The sequence below is a fragment of the Theropithecus gelada genome, chromosome 5 (assembly GCF_003255815.1).
Source record: "Theropithecus gelada isolate Dixy chromosome 5, Tgel_1.0, whole genome shotgun sequence".
In the NCBI taxonomy this organism is placed as follows: domain Eukaryota; kingdom Metazoa; phylum Chordata; class Mammalia; order Primates; family Cercopithecidae; genus Theropithecus; species Theropithecus gelada.
In genome coordinates, this window is record NC_037672.1 from 79,879,823 (window position 1) to 79,896,883 (window position 17,061).

Sequence of the window (17,061 nt, forward strand, 5' to 3'; positions counted from 1 at the left end):
GAGTAAGTTTTAAAAATTTTATCCCCGAATCAGAAGTGGATTCTTTCACTAATATTTTAATGATACAAATAAGAGCAATTCAACATTAGAGTGAGTTCTACCTCATAAAGAATTTGCAGACAGATAAATTACAATTATTAGATGTTCCCATTTTCATAAGACTTCATTAAATTTTCATTATGTAGATATAGCCACAGTAGCATATTAACAATAGAATATCAGACCTGATTTTTTAAAAACTGTTTCACAGCTCAAAAATATAGAAGGATAATCCTTTCAGGGAAATGACATTCTTATATTGTTCTTTCACAAATATGTTTTCGGACATAATGTAGGGTGAGATATTTTTAAAATAAAACGTTTTTATAAGAGTACTATGTATTCATCATACTAGCTCCTGAAAACTCACGAGAGAAATGGTATAATAAAAAATAAATATTTGTTCTTTGTACCTGATTCCTGGCACAGAGCTCCTAAAAGCCCTTGAAATCTCCCATGTGCCTTCTGCATACTAATGAGATGACTAGGTGTGTTGAGGGGGAAGGTGTGTGGCAAGTCGATGGCAGGAGGCTAGAGAGCTTCAGCATGGGGCCTCGTTCCCAGAAGGATCAAGCTAACATTAAAAAGGCCGAATGAGGCCGGGCGCGGTGGCTCACGCCTGTAATCCCAGCACTTTGGGAGGCCGAGGCGGGCGGATCACAAGGTCAGGAGATCGAGACCACGGTGAAACCCCGTCTCTACTAAAAATACAAAAAATTAGCGGGGCACGGTGGCGGGCGCCTGTAGTCCCAGGTACTTGGGAGGCTGAGCCAGGAGAATGGCAGGAACCCGGGAGGCGGAGCTTGCAGTGAGCCGAGATCGCGCCACTGCACTCCAGTCAGGGGGACAGAGCGAGACTCCGTCGCAAAAACAAAATAAAATAAAATAAAATAAAATAAAAATTAAAAGGCCGAATGTTCAGCCTCCTCTCCCCTCCTGCATAATCACTGGGGAAAAAAGGGGGGCTGGAGATAGAGTAGCCAATGTTTAATCAATCACGCCTATGTGATAAAACCTCCATAAGAAATTCCAAAGAATGGATTTCGAGAAGCTTCTAGGGTGGTGAAAACATCTACATGCCTGGTAGGGTGGTTTCTTGGAAAGGGCATGAAAATTATGCCTTCTCCTCCATACCTTGCCCTTGCATCTCTTCCATTTGGCTGTTTCTGAGTTATATCCTTTATAATAAAGCTGTACTTAGAAGTACAGCACTTTTCTAAGTTAAGAATTGTTCTAGTAAATTATCAAATTTGAGGGATGGTTGTGGGGACTCCTGAATTTGTAGTTGCCTGAGCAAAATGTGGGTATCCTGGGCACTCCACTGGCACCTGGTGCCTAAAGTGGGGGCAGTCTCGAGGGACAGAGCTGTTAACCTGTAGGGTCTGCGCTAACTCTAGGAGTTAGTTTCAAAACTGAATTGCATTGTTGGACACCAGTTGCTGCTGGAGCACTGGTTGGTGTGTGAAAAAAGGACATGTATTTGGTTGAGAAGTGGTATCAGAAAACACCATGCAAGCGCATAAAAAAGAAAATTTTAAATTATGCATAATCCTGACACTAAAACATTATCATTATTAACTTTAGTACATTTCCATTTAGTCTCCTTTTTCTCTATGTATAATCATTTATTTCTGACAAATAACAATGAGTGTTCATTTAATGTCCAAAAAGTTGTATTACACACAGCTATTTTATAAAGTACACTTCATAAAATTTTATAATATATAACACTATATTTTATTTTTAGAAAGACAGTTAAATAAAAAATTATAAGGTATCAAAATGCGTGCCTTATTATTGCTTGAAGGAAATGAATTGTGTTGCTTAGGTAATTTTCATTGACAAATAATTTTTCTCCAAAACATGTGATTTATTTAGTTTCTTAAATTCATGAAATTACACAACAAAATTACTAAATGTGTTTTGATAACTAACTGATTTTTATTTGTTAATAAAGCCTTTGGACAGTTGTATTTTCTAGAAAGCATATACAGTCATGTGTCATTTAACGATGGGAATACATTCTGAGAAATGTGTCCTTAGGCGATTTCATAGTAGTGTGATTATAGAGTGGTCTTACACAGACTTAAAGGATTTAGCCTACCACACATCTAGGCTATATGGTAATGCTTATTGCTCTTAGGTTATAAACTTGTATAGCATGTTACTGTGCTGAATGTTCTAGGCAATTGTAACACAGAAGTATTTGTATATCTAAACAAATGTAAATGTAAAAAAGGTACAGGAAACAAACAGTATTACAATCTTATGAGATCACCATCATATATGCGATTGTCGTTGGCTAAAATGTCATTCCGCAGTGCATTACTGTGTGCGTGGATATGTGTGTATATATTTCGATTATATATAAGCATATATATGTATGCTTGTACCTATATACACACACACGCATATATACATATAGATATAAATAGATTTTATAATTGGAATATTAATTTATAACCTGTACATATATTACTATATATTAATATCAAGGGGAAAAATAGAAGATTAAAACTTCATAATAATGTTATATTTGTCAATATTACATAATTTTTTTCTAGGTAAATAAATGTTTTTCAACACACTGAATACTTATGAATCATGATAATTTATTGCATTACTTTAAAAGAAAACATCTACTGGTCAATAGGTTAGCAGGTCTCAGTCATAATTCTATCACATAAAGAAATAATGGTATTGTCTGCATCCTTCTTATCTAAGATCAGCCTTCACTTGTATACTGTATCCCATACTCTTTTGCCTATTCAAGTGTAGATGCCAGATCCCATACAATTTCCTCTCTCTTTCCAATATCAACTAATTATGTATTCTTACCAAATTAAAAGGAAAAGACTGTAACATATCTCATACTTAAAAACAAACCAATTATTATCAACAACAGCAACCTCCTGAACCTAAGATCTCTGTCCACTACTACATTTCTCAGCTCTTGTTTACAGCAAAAGACTTGAAAAGATTGTCTTTACATGTGGTTTTTAACTCCTCCCCTCCCATTCTACCTTCACTCTATTCTAATAAATCTTCATCAACCACTCTGTCAAGCAGCCTTTGTCAAGTTCACCAAAGATCTCCATGTTGCTAAATTCAGTGGTCAAGTCTAAGTTCCCATCTCATTTGAAAAGCTAGATTCAGCTAGCTTCCAGGATCTGTAGATTTCTTCCTATCTCACTGGCTACTCCTCCTCAATCCACTTTGCAGGTTCTACACTTCTTCTAAGATCTCTAAAAGTCGGAGTGTCCCAGGGTTACAGTCCCTAGTTCTCTTATTTTCAGTGTCTACCCTCAATCTCAATATCTTACCCAGTATCATGGGTTTAAAATAAAATCGACCCTGACCCTTTCTCCCAAGGTTGTCTAGGTTTGAGGAGTGGCCAAGGGGTGCAGGTTGGGAGAGGTAGAAAAACCCTGGACGTGTGGGGCACAGTGTCCACATACCTGTGCATGAGGCCCCACATGTGGTATCTAGCTGGAGGCAGCTAGATAGAGAAGGAAGACAGGCGGTGAGCCAGGAGCCATATCCTGGCATGGAACTCTAAGACGTCAAAGGATTCTAAACTCACACTTGATCTTCCAAGTGTTTTGGAAGGTGTATCTATCACAAGAGGAGGTTAGGAGATATGTCCTCTTGCCCTGAGCTCTGCAAATGTTGAGACTGTCCTGTTCCCACAGCCCCTTTGCCAGACCTTTGCTTTTCCAGATTCCCTTCTAGCCAGGAGTGGTCATATGATTCAGACATGTGATGCCAGCAAGGGGCTTCTGAGGAATATTTTACACCCTGAACATGGGAGAGAAGCCCATGAGGAAATGCTCATGAGGAGAATCCCTTCTCTTATCTCTTCTTTCCTGCTTTTGAATGCAACCAAGAAAGGATATAATAATGCTTAGAGCTGAAGAAGTCATCCTTGGACCATAAGATGACACAGTGCATGACAACAGTCAACATTCCAAGGATGATGTAAGAACTTTGGTCCTTGTTGACATTACTGAGCTTTTGAACCAACTCTAGAACACTTATCTCTGAATTTTAAGTTTCATACATCACCAGTGTCACTCTGATTTAGGACACCATACTGGTCAGCATTTGATACTTCCAGTAGTGGCCATTCTAACAGAAACATACTTTATAGTGACTAGTGAGAGAAATCAGTTTGGCTGGAAAATCACCATTTCAATTGTTTATGATATCTCTATGCCTCTTTCACTGTTGTATTTTTTTCAAATCATCTCACTTTTATTTTCTTAATGTTTTAAAAGGAAATAAATAACTGCCATAAATTTTAGAAAACCAGGATAATTTGCTATTATAGAAAATAATAGATATATAAAGTGAAATCAATACTGAAAATAAATAAAACATGAGTAACACTAAAAACAAAAAATAAAATCTATACATTGATGATTCCAAATTGTATCCTCAGCTTTCACTACTCCAGCTTCCAACTCAGCATCTGCACTGAGATATTCAGCAAGTTATCTTACAAATAAATAAATAAATAAATAAATCTGTTCAACCCCCAAAAGTGATCCCTCCACAGTTTTCCGCATTTCGGTAACAACCATTCACTGTTCTAGTACCTCAAGCCAAAAACCTTGGAGTCACACTCCACTCCGTTCTCTTAGAATCTACATAAAAATGTAGGCTGGGCTGGGCGGCTCAGGTACTTTGGCAGGCCAAAGCAGGAGGACCACCTAAGGTCAGGAATTCGAGACCAGCCTGGCCAACATGGTGAAACCCCGTCTCTACTAAAAACACAAAAAATTAGCTGGGCATGCTGGCACATGTGTGTACTCCTGGCTACTTGGGAGGCTAAAACAGGAGAATCCCTTTAACCCGGGAGGTGGATGTTGCGGTGAGCCAAGATCACACCACTGCAGTCACTCCAGCCTGGGCAAAACTCCTTCTCAAAAAAAAAAAAAAAAAAAATATATATATATATATATAAAATATGTATATATAATGTATGTATATATATAATAAATAAAAACTAGCTAATTCTGTAAACTCCATCTTTGAAACATATCCACAATTTTCATATTTCTCATTTGTTGAATAAATTAAGAAATAAGGATCAAATCAAAGTTCATACATTAAAATCAAAATATATGAATAATATGGAACACAAAAGTTAATTATTATAACTATTCTCAGATTTATTCTACTCTTATGAAATCTTACTCTTCACTATTTGGGGGAAAAACTACAGTCTTATGAATAGCTAGTTTAGATTAATTCAGATTTTTAAGCATTTCCTTAGACTGCACATTTCTTGTGGGATATAAAGGTAATCTGAGTCTAAGCCCTATATAAAGAACAGAGAACCTGCTAATTTTTATGTTTTCATTATGAAGAAGACATTTTCCTCTTAGAGAGGTTTTTAGACTTTCTCATCCTTAGATAGCACTTGACTCTCCTATATCTGATAGAAACCTAATTATTTTTGGGAAAAGTGAAACTATAATTTGACCTCAAGGTATAATGGAAAACAATTCCAGTGTGCCTATGGCAGTCATCCTTCAAACCAGTTTTCTCAAATGTGAGCTTCCAGTCGACGAAATATGTTAAATACACTTATTCATAAACCCTGATTCATAGGAAGATCATATGGGAATTTTAATGCATTTTAAAGAAAAGCCTAAAAAGAGAGCAGTCCTTTTACATTTCAGAAAACTTAAAACTATAGCCTAAAATAAAGGATACAATGAGACTGACAATAACACTTGCAGAATGCACAGCTTTTTGAATCAGTGACTAAAATTCAGTTTTTAAAGAAGTGATTGCTAAATGCATTTAAATGCTAAAATTAAGGCAATCAGCAAAGGACCCACTATTACCTTAGAAAAGTCTTAACTTGTCTGAAGCAAGTCTAGTAGTGTCATTGAAAAATACACAAAGCTCCACACAATGTTGTTTGGATTGTACTACTCTTTAAATACACTTGGATCGCTTATTACATCGTTATGGTGATTTCTAGTAATGTTTAAACATAGATCAAAGAAATAGAGGAAGACAGAAAAAATGGGATAACAGACAAATTATATTCACTTTCAGAATTATCTTTAAAAATGATTCTATCTTATTACAATGAATAAAATAAATTTATTATTGGTTCTAGCTAATTCTTAAAACTAAAGTGTTCATAGTATACATGGGCATTCAGAAGTATATTTGGTTTTTAAAATTTGGGAAAATACATCTTCAGTATAGCATGTTGACCTAATAATCTTTTTACAAAACGGGTAACATTTTTTACACATACTATCTCTAAATAGTTAAAATAATTAGAAATCTGTAAAATCTTGATTTTAATTGAATAGCTTTGATGGTGAACGGTAAACCATGAATAAAATCAGTTGTATAGAGATATAAGCTAATATTTTTAAGTTTGCATAGATGATTTTGAGCTTCCTTCTTAAAAATAAAAATCAGTATATCAATATTTTTATCAGTAACTAGTATTTTGAGAATAAGAAAGTTCTAAAAAAAAATTCCTCAAAACTCATCCAGAAAATGCTGCAATTGATGAAATTTTTACTACACAACTCAGAACTAGATTTACTGTTCTCATAAAGGCTTAAACTTTTAAGTTATTGCTTTGACTATAGTATAGAAATGAGATAATTTTAGAAAGTAGGCTATATATATTTGTTACTTTTAACATATTAAGATGAAAGTTTTCATAAGTATATTCATTATATTAATATGAAATTGAAAAATTAAAGCATTAAAGTATTTTTGTGATATTGTTGTATTTTTCAGGAACATGTCCATTTGGTTTTCTGCCTTTACTTTTTTAAACCTCAACCACAAAGTACTAATATAATACTAATCAAGCTGAAAGTAATTCTGACTTAATTGTTTTTACTAACATTTAGACACATGTTTCTCAAAGTAAAGGTTATCTTCTTAAGAAATATAATAAGTTATTATGGGTACTGGTAAGGTATTTTGCTATTCATCCCTGAAGCTATTCAGAAGCCTTCTTAGATTTCTTAGCATTTGGCAGGTGTCCAACCTCACTGAGAATACTTTTTTTTTTCCTTCCAGAACTAAGAACAAAACTAGCTATTTATTAATCAAATGAGCATTCCACCCCTGGAGCCAATTCTTTCATAATAGGATAAGTTTGGCTTAAAAAAAGAAAGGATCATATCAAGCATAATTCTTCATGATACCATATGGTAAACAAAGCCAGTCAAATTCTAAAGGGATTTTGATAGAGGCTGAGCAAAGCTTCACCATTAAAAACACAAGGAACCAAAGGCAGCAGGGCATTTCCATACAGAGTGGTTAAAAATACTCAAACCACCCTGTATGGGCAATAAATTACATGCTGTATTCTTTACATATGTGATTACATGTAATTATCACAATGCTCTATGAAACAGGCATAATTATTCCCAATTCAGAGGAGAAAGTAAGGCCCAGACCGCTGATGTAACTTGCCAAGGTCTTGTAAACACTACAGGACTGAAGAGAAATTCAAACCCAACTAAGTTTGACACTCAAGTTATTACTCCCCTTGACCATTATGTCTTCCTTGACAGTTAGGACTAGGGAAGAAGAAAGGAAAGTAAAAGTTATATCTTTAAACAAATACTTGTTTAAACCATCTGACAGAGTCTTTGCCAACCTATCACTCATATAAAACCTAAGGAGAGAGACTAGAAATCAGAAAACATGACCCGGTGAAATCCTAAGTCTTCATGCAGAAGTCCGTTGATGAGAAGGGGCAAAGGGACAGATACAGAAAAGCAAAGCCTGGTAGATTCTGTGTTCCCTTCATTTAGGCACCAATGTTCTTTCCTACGTCTTAAAACGGCCACTATTTCATTTTTTCTTCAAAATAACTTGAGATGTTATTAAACAAATTATTTTGAAATACAGTTGTTAATATTTTTCAATAACAGAAATGGGTGATTAGAGAAACTATCCATTTTTATTTTATTTTATTTTATTTTTTTTAGGAGTCGTCTCACTCTGTTGCCCAGGCTGGAGTGCAGTGGCACGATCTCGGCTCACTGCAAGCTCCGCCTCCCGGGTTCACGCCATTCTCCTGCCTCAGCCTCCTGAGTAGCTGGGACTACAGGCGCCCGCCATCAGGCCCGGACAATTTTTTGTATTTTTTTAGTAGAGACGGGGTTTCAACGTGTTAGCCAGGATGGTCTCGATCTCCTGACCTCGTGATCCGCCCGTCTCAGCCTCCCAAAGTGCTGGGATTACAGGCTTGAGCCACCGCGCCCGGCCCCATTTTTATTTTGAAGGTAAATGTCAAGAGAGTTCTAAAGTCTCCTCACAAATTAAAGTTTCACATGTCATAGTACGTCAGCCATACTGTAAGTTAATTTTGTGCTGGTAACAATTCAATAATAGTTTTATTCATATTTACATATACTATTTTTTAATTAGGTTAGAGTTTTGCTATGATAATTGTAAGCATTGATTTTGACCTGTCAGAAACTCAATGAGAATATTCAAATGATTGGAATTCTTTCCTCTAACTATAATTACCTATTTGAATGAAAAAGAGACAAAGGACAAGTAAGCAAGCAGCAAATAATACAGACAAGTATTATTTAATTTTAATTACTTTTTTAGTTAAATCCAAGAATTGGCATACCTCAGTTCCCCTGTAATCATATTACCTATATTACCTCACTCTATTTTTTATTATTTTTTCTAGAGAATTCATTAATATAGTAACAAGCCAACTAATTAAATGTTCTCTATTAACATCAAAAGGGGTTTTCTATGATGACTTGCAGTAAATTTAGAATTTAAAAAAGTTAATTTTTAAGATAATACAATAATAATTCAATTAATTAGGATAAATAGGAGTCAGCCAGTCATAGTGTTAGGGAAATGAAAGTCAGTAGAGAAACAACAGAGGTAAGATCTGAGGCAAAAGAGAGCATATCTAGAATGGCCAGAGGGCCAAAATGCATAAAATGAAGCTGAAGAAAGAAAAGGGCAACTAGATCAGGGAGGTTTAATGGGCCTTGGCAGGAAGTCTGACCTTTAGTTCAGAGTAATGGGCTCTTTTTGAAGAGTTTTACCCCAGAGTGTTGTATGAATGGCTTTAAGTTTTTCAAGAGATCTGTCTGGTGAAGGCAGGGGCAAGAATTGATGTGGGTAGAGAAGTTAGGAGACCACTGCAGTGATTCTGAAGATGATAGTGGCTTAAAGAAAACAGTGCCAGTGAATATGGGGAGAAGCAAACACATTTTAGATAAAGGAGATATATGTGTGAAAGAACGTGTATAATCAAAGCAACGAATACTTGGTAACTGAATGAATGACTTGTTTTAGAAAGACAGTGACTTCCAAAGGGCCTTACGTGGTGATTTTTTATTCTTAATACATTGAACAAGGGGACCTGTCTTGTTCACCATTTTACAAAAATTTTTGAAAAATACAAGTAAACATTAACTTTTATGCTTTCCCCAATATACTAAAAAAAGTTTTCCGCATAAATGATGCTTATATCTTTAAAGCGAACACTTTCACATTTCCTATACCATTTTGAATACATATTATACAGAGCTTTATTCTTGTTTAAAAAAAAGAAAAAAAGCCAGATTTTCAGTTTTAGTTAATGTTCAACATCATTATTACTCTTCTTAACTCCTTTTTTCCTTATAAATTATGCCCTGCTGATTTCTTTACAACCACTTCTTAAACAGTTAATATAATGTATTTTAAATAAAATGAAATTTTCTTCAGATTCTGGAAAAGATTAAGGGATATTTTCTGGAGATATCTTTCTCGTTGTTTTTCTTCAACATGTCCCGTTATCCTGCCAAAAACTATCTTTCCTAACTCACTGAGGAGACTACGCAGAAATCCCTCAATTCACTGCGCTACCCCAGTTCCACCAACATATCTGCATCACACCTATCATTATTTATTCCATTCAGTCTCAGTGGAAACGGATCCTCCTGCCTGGTTTCTTTTAGCTTACTGGACAAATGTCCTTCCTGAAATCCAATGTAGAGGAATTGCTCTACCACTATCCTGGATCACATTCTCTACACAACCTCACATCACAACTATAACAGTAATTCTCCTTTCCTATATTCTTAATTTCTTTATCACTGGTTCTTTTCCATCAATATATCCATATTCATAATTCCTTCAACTTAAAACCATCCTAGGCCAGGTGTAGTGGCTCATGCCTGTAATCCCAGCACTTTGGGAGGCTCAGGCAGAAGGATAGCTTGAAGCCAGGAGTTCGAGACCAGCCTGGGTAACATCATGAAACCCCATCACTATTAAACAACAACAACAACAACAACAACAACAAAATTAGCCAGGCATGATGGTGCATGCCTCTGGTTCCAGCTACTAGGGATGCTGAGGTGGGAGGATATCTTGAGCCCAGGAGGTTTAGGCTACAGTGGGCTTTGATGGCACTACTGCACTTCAAACTGGGCAACAGAGCGAGACTCTACCTCTTGAAACAATAAATAAATAAATAAAAATAAAAACAAAGAAAAAAAAAGCCATCCTCTATACCCCTTCTAACAACTACCCAATTTCTCTCCTTCATTTACTAAATTTTTTAAAAAGCATCATCAAAGGTTTATGTTCTTCTGCCCGTTTAATGGTCAGGTATATTTCATTATTATACCCATTTCAAAGAGAGGAAGACTCAGGAAGATTAAGCACTTTCCAAAGAATATAATCCAGAAGGCAGTTTAGACATAATTGAATTTAAGATATTTTCATTTAAGGCTTTATTTGCTTTGTAATATAAAACTTGATGCTACCAATGCCACTAAATATAATTATTGATTTTTTCATGTTCAGTTATTTTTCCAAACAGTAATATCATAAAAATTCATCCACATTATGTAAAAAAATACATATGAACATTATTCAAACAAATTGATTTTTAAAATATGTGACAGTACTAAATACAAATCATAAAGTTAAAATTAAGCAAAGGCTTTACCTTTTGTTGAATTAGACAAAAAAGTTAAAAAGAAAAAAACAATTACCTAAAAAGTATACTTGAAATATAGGACAAAGAATGATCCTTTTTGCCAATTTATAACCTAGTGTTACATAAATGTTAAAGTCTTATTCCCTTATTTCTGCTAGTATTTAAATATATAATATAAATAATAAATAAAGTGTTACTTGTGTTTTACTTTATACTACAAAGTAGGTACAAAGATGTAATTTGTGCTAAAGTGGGTAAAAGTACAATATGATAAATATATTTTATGTGCCTAAATTGAATATATGCCAAATTCAATTTCATCAGAACAAATAGTCTAAGAAACCAACACTGTACTTCAGAAGGACAGTTTAATTGTACATAATTAAACAATATGATGACTACTAGCTCAACTAAGTAATATTGAGAATTACAAAAGGCTATCACTCATTGTAGATAATTTCTATTTTGCACCACTATGTTTTAATTTTTCTAATTCCTTGGTTATCCTTTTTATTTAATGTAGATAAATAATTCCTTCAACAAAATTAACTACTTAATGTCAATACACCTTAGGCACTAAAGTCTTTAATATATTACTTTATTCTGTAAACATTCATTGAGGGTCTACTATGGGCCAGGAACTGTCAGGCATTGAATGTAGAAAGATGGAAAATGGGTGACATAATTGCTATCTGAGGTAGTTCAAGGAGAATGTCAATAGCACAGAAAAGTCACACATTACCTCATGAAACTTCTGAAAATACATTCATTTAAATAAAAGCATTTAACAAATATAACACTAGCATAAGCAAATTATATGAAAATGCAATTCAATATATCATATCTTAATAACTAATATGTATTTAAATATTACTATCTTTCTAAAATATGATACATTCCAAAGAAACAATATTTTTTTTGTTATATCAAGGATTGCAACTATTCTTCTTTTCAGAAAATGTAAATCAGCTACTTTTTTTTGCCCACATAAAGTACTACTACTGTTGAAAAGTAATGTGAATGTTTTCATATTTCTGCATGGCAGAACTTCCTGAACATATAAAAGTAGATCTTGGGATAAAGAACAAACTTTCAAACTTGAGAGATGATTAAATAGATAAAGACTTCTGGAGAGATTTAATTTTGGCTCCCAGAAGGTTAAGCGTTAATATTTCAAGGGGAGGTAAAACGTAGAGCCATATTTTTATATTACAAAGTATCTGTTTACATTAGGAAGGTTTCTTTATTTCTCTCAGAAGATGGCAGCCATGTAACAGCTCTTATATAAATGCCCAGATTCATAATTCCAGGGTTCCTCTTCTGTGATGTAAAATTCCCCTTTTGGTACTTGTAGGTACCATCATCTGGCTCTCATCACATTGCTCTGGAGTGAGAGGAGTGTGAGGAAGTGATGTGGTAATTGCTCTAAGAAACAATAACCTGGCCAGGCATGGGGGCTCACGCCTGTAATTCCAGCACTTTGGGAGGCCGAGGCAGGTGGATCATCTGAGGTCAGGAGTTTGTGACCAGTCTGGCCAAAATGGTGAAATCCTGTCTCTACTAAAAATACAAAAAATTAGCTGGGCGTGGTGGCGGGAGCCTGTGGTCCCAGCTACTTGGGAGGCTGAGGCAGAAGAATCCCTTGAATCTGGGAGGAGGAGGTTGCAGTGAGTTGAGATCGTGCCATTGCACTCCAGCCTGGGCAACAAGAGGGAAACTTCATCTCAAAAAAGAAAAAAAAAAAAAAAAAAGAAACAAAAAAACAGAATAATCTGTCCTAAATGGAAATGTTGTGTTTGTTTTCAGGACAAAATGAATATATATATATTTAAAACTGATCATGTTCCAAATTAGAATTTAGGAGAAAAAGTATCTTTGAAAACAGAACTTTATTATACTTATTTTCAGGCAGATCAAGTCACTTTGATAGTCAATCAATAATCTTATTCAGCAAATTCTTTATCTTTTTGTCGTAAGATTTTGGTATAATAGAAAGGACAGTTTGTAGTATAAATGTAAGGCAACCTATAGAAAACAAAAATAAAAATCACTTACTTGATGTTATCAAGACAGCCTGATTCAGGTTTCAGTATAGCAGTATGATGAAACATTTTATATAAAGCAATCCCAAGGAAGATTACATTAAGCTGGAATGCAAAAGGTAGTGTTATGTAGCATAATTGGAGTAGGAAAAAAAAAAACAAATCTATTCTCTGTAACAGATGAGTTGTTCTGGGAAATTAGGTCTCAGTACACTTTTAGAGGAATTGGATCATAGATGACTGCCTAGTGTTTTAGTAAAGGCAAGAAGCCAGCTTTGACAATTGGGATACTACTGAGTTACAAAGCACTATTATGCCTGCTATGCCAAATCACACAAATACAAAATCAGCATCAGCTGGAATGATGCTGTGGAAATTGTGAAACAATTCAAAGTCTAGTGTATGTCAAAACAAAAACAATACTTTTTTAGGTGTGTTACTATTTCTACACTCTGAACATTTATCTAAATTTATTGTTTAGTGACACATTTTCAAATACTGTATTACAAAAATGCAAATACTAAAATCAATATATTTTTGTGTAGCTAGTTCAAAAGGATTATAAAATGTTGGTTAAATTCTGATGCTACAATAAACTAGGACTAAAGTAAAGGGAACCACCCGTGGTATTGCCATGTCACTGGAAACACAGAAAGCATAAAATTTAAAACAAAACAAAACAGAAAAACAGAAAGCTCTGATGTAGACTTCATATATCACACACAGGTAAACTGTACAAAAACCACATAGTGAGTTGCCCTTTACCACTTGATTAATTTATATATTCCACAACTTGGCAATAAAGGCGCTCCTGAAATTCTGTCAAAAATACATGTTCGCAACACTTTATCAATCATCCCCAAATCCAAAAAGTCTGCAAAATGAAAGTTATTTTAAAAAATCCATTCAGTGACCAAAAAGCCTAACATGAAGTAAATCTATGTGGTGGGAAAACCTAATTTGAATTGACATAAGGCTGTCCATGGTCTTTCCACTATTTGCTCTTACTTTTCCTTTTTTTTTTTTTTCTCTGTTGAAATATTGTATTTGATTACAGACTGCTGCCTAGTCTCTACTGTGAGTATTTATTGATGTATTTGATTTTGGGTAACTGCCTATTCCTCAATAGGGTTATTGTATATTATGCAGTGTATGTACCATATTATCTTTCCAAAGTCTGAAAACTTTGATTCCAAAATACATCTTGTCCCAAAGATTTCAGATAAGAAACTGGAGACCTATATTTATCCAAAGTCAGTAGGCTAACATTTTATTCACAAAATGGATAGCAAATTTGTATTTTTAAAATGGTAAGTATATAAGCAATTCTACTAACAGTTTTACCTAAATTAAGTTAATCCATTTTTGAAATCAGAATATTATGGATCTAAAAACAGAAAAGGAAGCATGATTCCAGAATGTATGCCTAATGCGATTGTGCCATTCTCAAGTAAAGTGTTAAAGTTTTGCTTTTAAATTTTAAAGTTTTCAAGATTCATTTAAAAAACAAAGCTGATAGGAACAGTCAGGTATTTTCCCACCTTTCTAAGTTATATCAGTTCCCAATTCAAATTATCCAAAAGAAAAATAATGGAAATACACTGTTGTCAACCTTAGAGTTATCCCTGTTCAACTATCTATGAAACCAAATGGATTATGTTGGATTGGACCCTTGAGTAGCTCCATAAGCTTTTGCAAATGCATATTTTCTTTCCCACCAGTTTTGATTAACTATTTTACAACATAAAATAGACTATAACGAGTGTTTAATTGCTTGAATTATGTTGGGTCAAATAAGTACATGCTTTCCCCAAATTAACCTCTGTAAATTAAAGACAGTCAGAACTGGGATAGTGAAAGTTTTATATCTTGAGCTGGGAAACACACAGTTAATTAGGAATTCTTACCATAATTATCAAGGTTGCTGGTCCTATAAAACTCCAAATGAAGTAGGTGTCAAGTCGGAGCCAACATCTGCAATGAAACACAAGGGAGAGAAGGCATTCAAGGACTGGGTATGGGACATACATCAAGAGTGAGCAAGTGACAGAGAAGAATGTGAGTTGCAAAGCATTCCACTGGGAGACAGGAAATATTACATTGCTTGTTCATTTAAATGCTGAATTATGTGCTCAATTTCTGACAGCACTATTGATGGAGTAAGATAATTACCCCTGGAGGAAGCAGGAAAAAATGGCACTGGGCCTATTTGCTCAGACCTTTTGTGTCTGTCATAGAAACTTAAAAAAAAAAGAGAGAAAGAAAAAGCCATACACGTAGCCATTAAATCGAGGAGCTTTAAGCTATCCTTTTCTCTTCAATTATGGTGCTACATAACCTGTCTATCAGCTGTCAGGCAAAGTGACATTTTCTTGTCAAGAAGATCTGAGGAAATGCAGTACAAAGAAGAAATAAATTTGGTATCAGAAGATTGAAGTTTAATTAGGTTGGGCAGCCAACCTTTGAGATTTCTGGAGTCTGAAAAAGTGCATTGTTACTGCTCATTCTTCTGGGGTTGCAAATGATCCTTAGCATCCCATGAAGTTGATTCATGACCCGGAAGTAAATTATTAATCACTTAATTTCAGCTACATTTAATACTCCCCCAATTCTTAAAACCTCTGGGAAATTACATTTTCATTCTTCAGGATGACAGGAAGACAAAATGGAAGTGACTAGTTATGAGAAAGATTAATGTAAATTTTGAACAAATTACATTTGATGTTAAAAATAATATCTTGAATTATTTGCCATTTTGCTATAGTTGAGGCATAAGAAGAAAATAACTCCAGTGGTAAATATTCAAGACTGGTTTGCTATATAATATAAACATGCAAATCCTAAGTACTCAAATATTTCTGTGATTATAAAAGTTACTTAAACCTAAGTAATAATGGAATAACAGAAAAACTATCAAGAAGGGAAATTAGAAATGCCTATCAAAAAAGGAATGAATAAATACAATATTTTCTATTCATATGATGAAATGTTATAAAACAGTTAAAAAGGAGGAAGTAGATCTACATATGTCAATAGGATAAATAAAAAAACAAACAAAGTTGGGGGCTGGGTGTGGTGTCTCACATCCGTAATACCAGCACTTTGGGAGGCCACGGAGGGCGGTTCACTAGAGCCCAGTAGTTTGAGACCAGCCTAGGCAACATGGCAAAACCTTGTGTCTGCAAAAATTAGCTAGGCATGGTGGTGTGTCCCTGTAGTCGCAGCTACTCAGGAGGCTCAGGTGGTAGGATCACCTAAACCTGGGTGGTTGAGACTTCAGTGAGCTGAAATCACAGCCCTGTGCTCCAGTCTGGGTGACAGAGTGAGACCCTGACTCAAAAAAAAAAAAAAAAAAAAAAAAAAGTTGAGTAAAAAAGTAAGGTACAGAATCTAAACTATATCAAATGTATATATAATATAGTGTGTATATATACATGTTAAATACACACACACAGACATTAAAAACTACACACAATACATTTTTGATGGATATATATATATGTTATTTTATTTAATGGGAAGAAAAAAAAAATCACCAAACTCATGTTAGTGGTTGCCTCTCACATAAGAATAGAGAGCACTAGAAGTGAACAAAATGGGCTTTAGCCATATGTTTTAGGTTAGTAATTACTGTTAGCAAATACACTAAAATGCTAACAGTTTTAACATCTGAGTAATGGAGGCAATGATGTTTATTATGGTTTTTGGCTTCCTTTACTTTGCTATAACTTGTAAACTTATTTTAAGAGCTAGATTTTTAAGTCAAAAAAAAAAAAAAAATAAGTCTTGAACCAAAACAGATTGCCTACAAAAAGCCCATTTTAAAACAATGAAGGGGTGAGCACAGTGGCTCACCCCTGTTATCCCAGGACTTTGGGAGGCCAAGGCAAGAGGATCGCTTGAGCCCAGGAGTTCAAGACCAGCCTGGGCAATACAGTGAGATCTCATCTCTACAAAGAAAAAAAATATTAGCTGGGGATCGTGATGCATGCCTGTGGTCCCAACTACTCGGGA

At 34.6% G+C, this 17,061-nt stretch overlaps 1 protein-coding gene across 3 annotated transcripts in view; it reads right to left on the minus strand.

The window, feature by feature from the left end:
• The window catches only part of ADGRL3 (adhesion G protein-coupled receptor L3), an 868,510-nt gene that overhangs the window by 67,124 nt on the left and 784,325 nt on the right, over positions 1-17,061 (minus strand). For all 3 annotated transcript variants that reach the window (XM_025386284.1, XM_025386285.1, XM_025386286.1), the window contains 2 exons: positions 14,955-15,021; positions 13,061-13,152 (listed from right to left, as the gene is read on the minus strand). In XM_025386284.1, the coding sequence (XP_025242069.1) occupies positions 13,061-13,152; positions 14,955-15,021 (159 nt within the window). The remainder of the gene's footprint in view (positions 1-13,060; positions 13,153-14,954; positions 15,022-17,061) is intronic.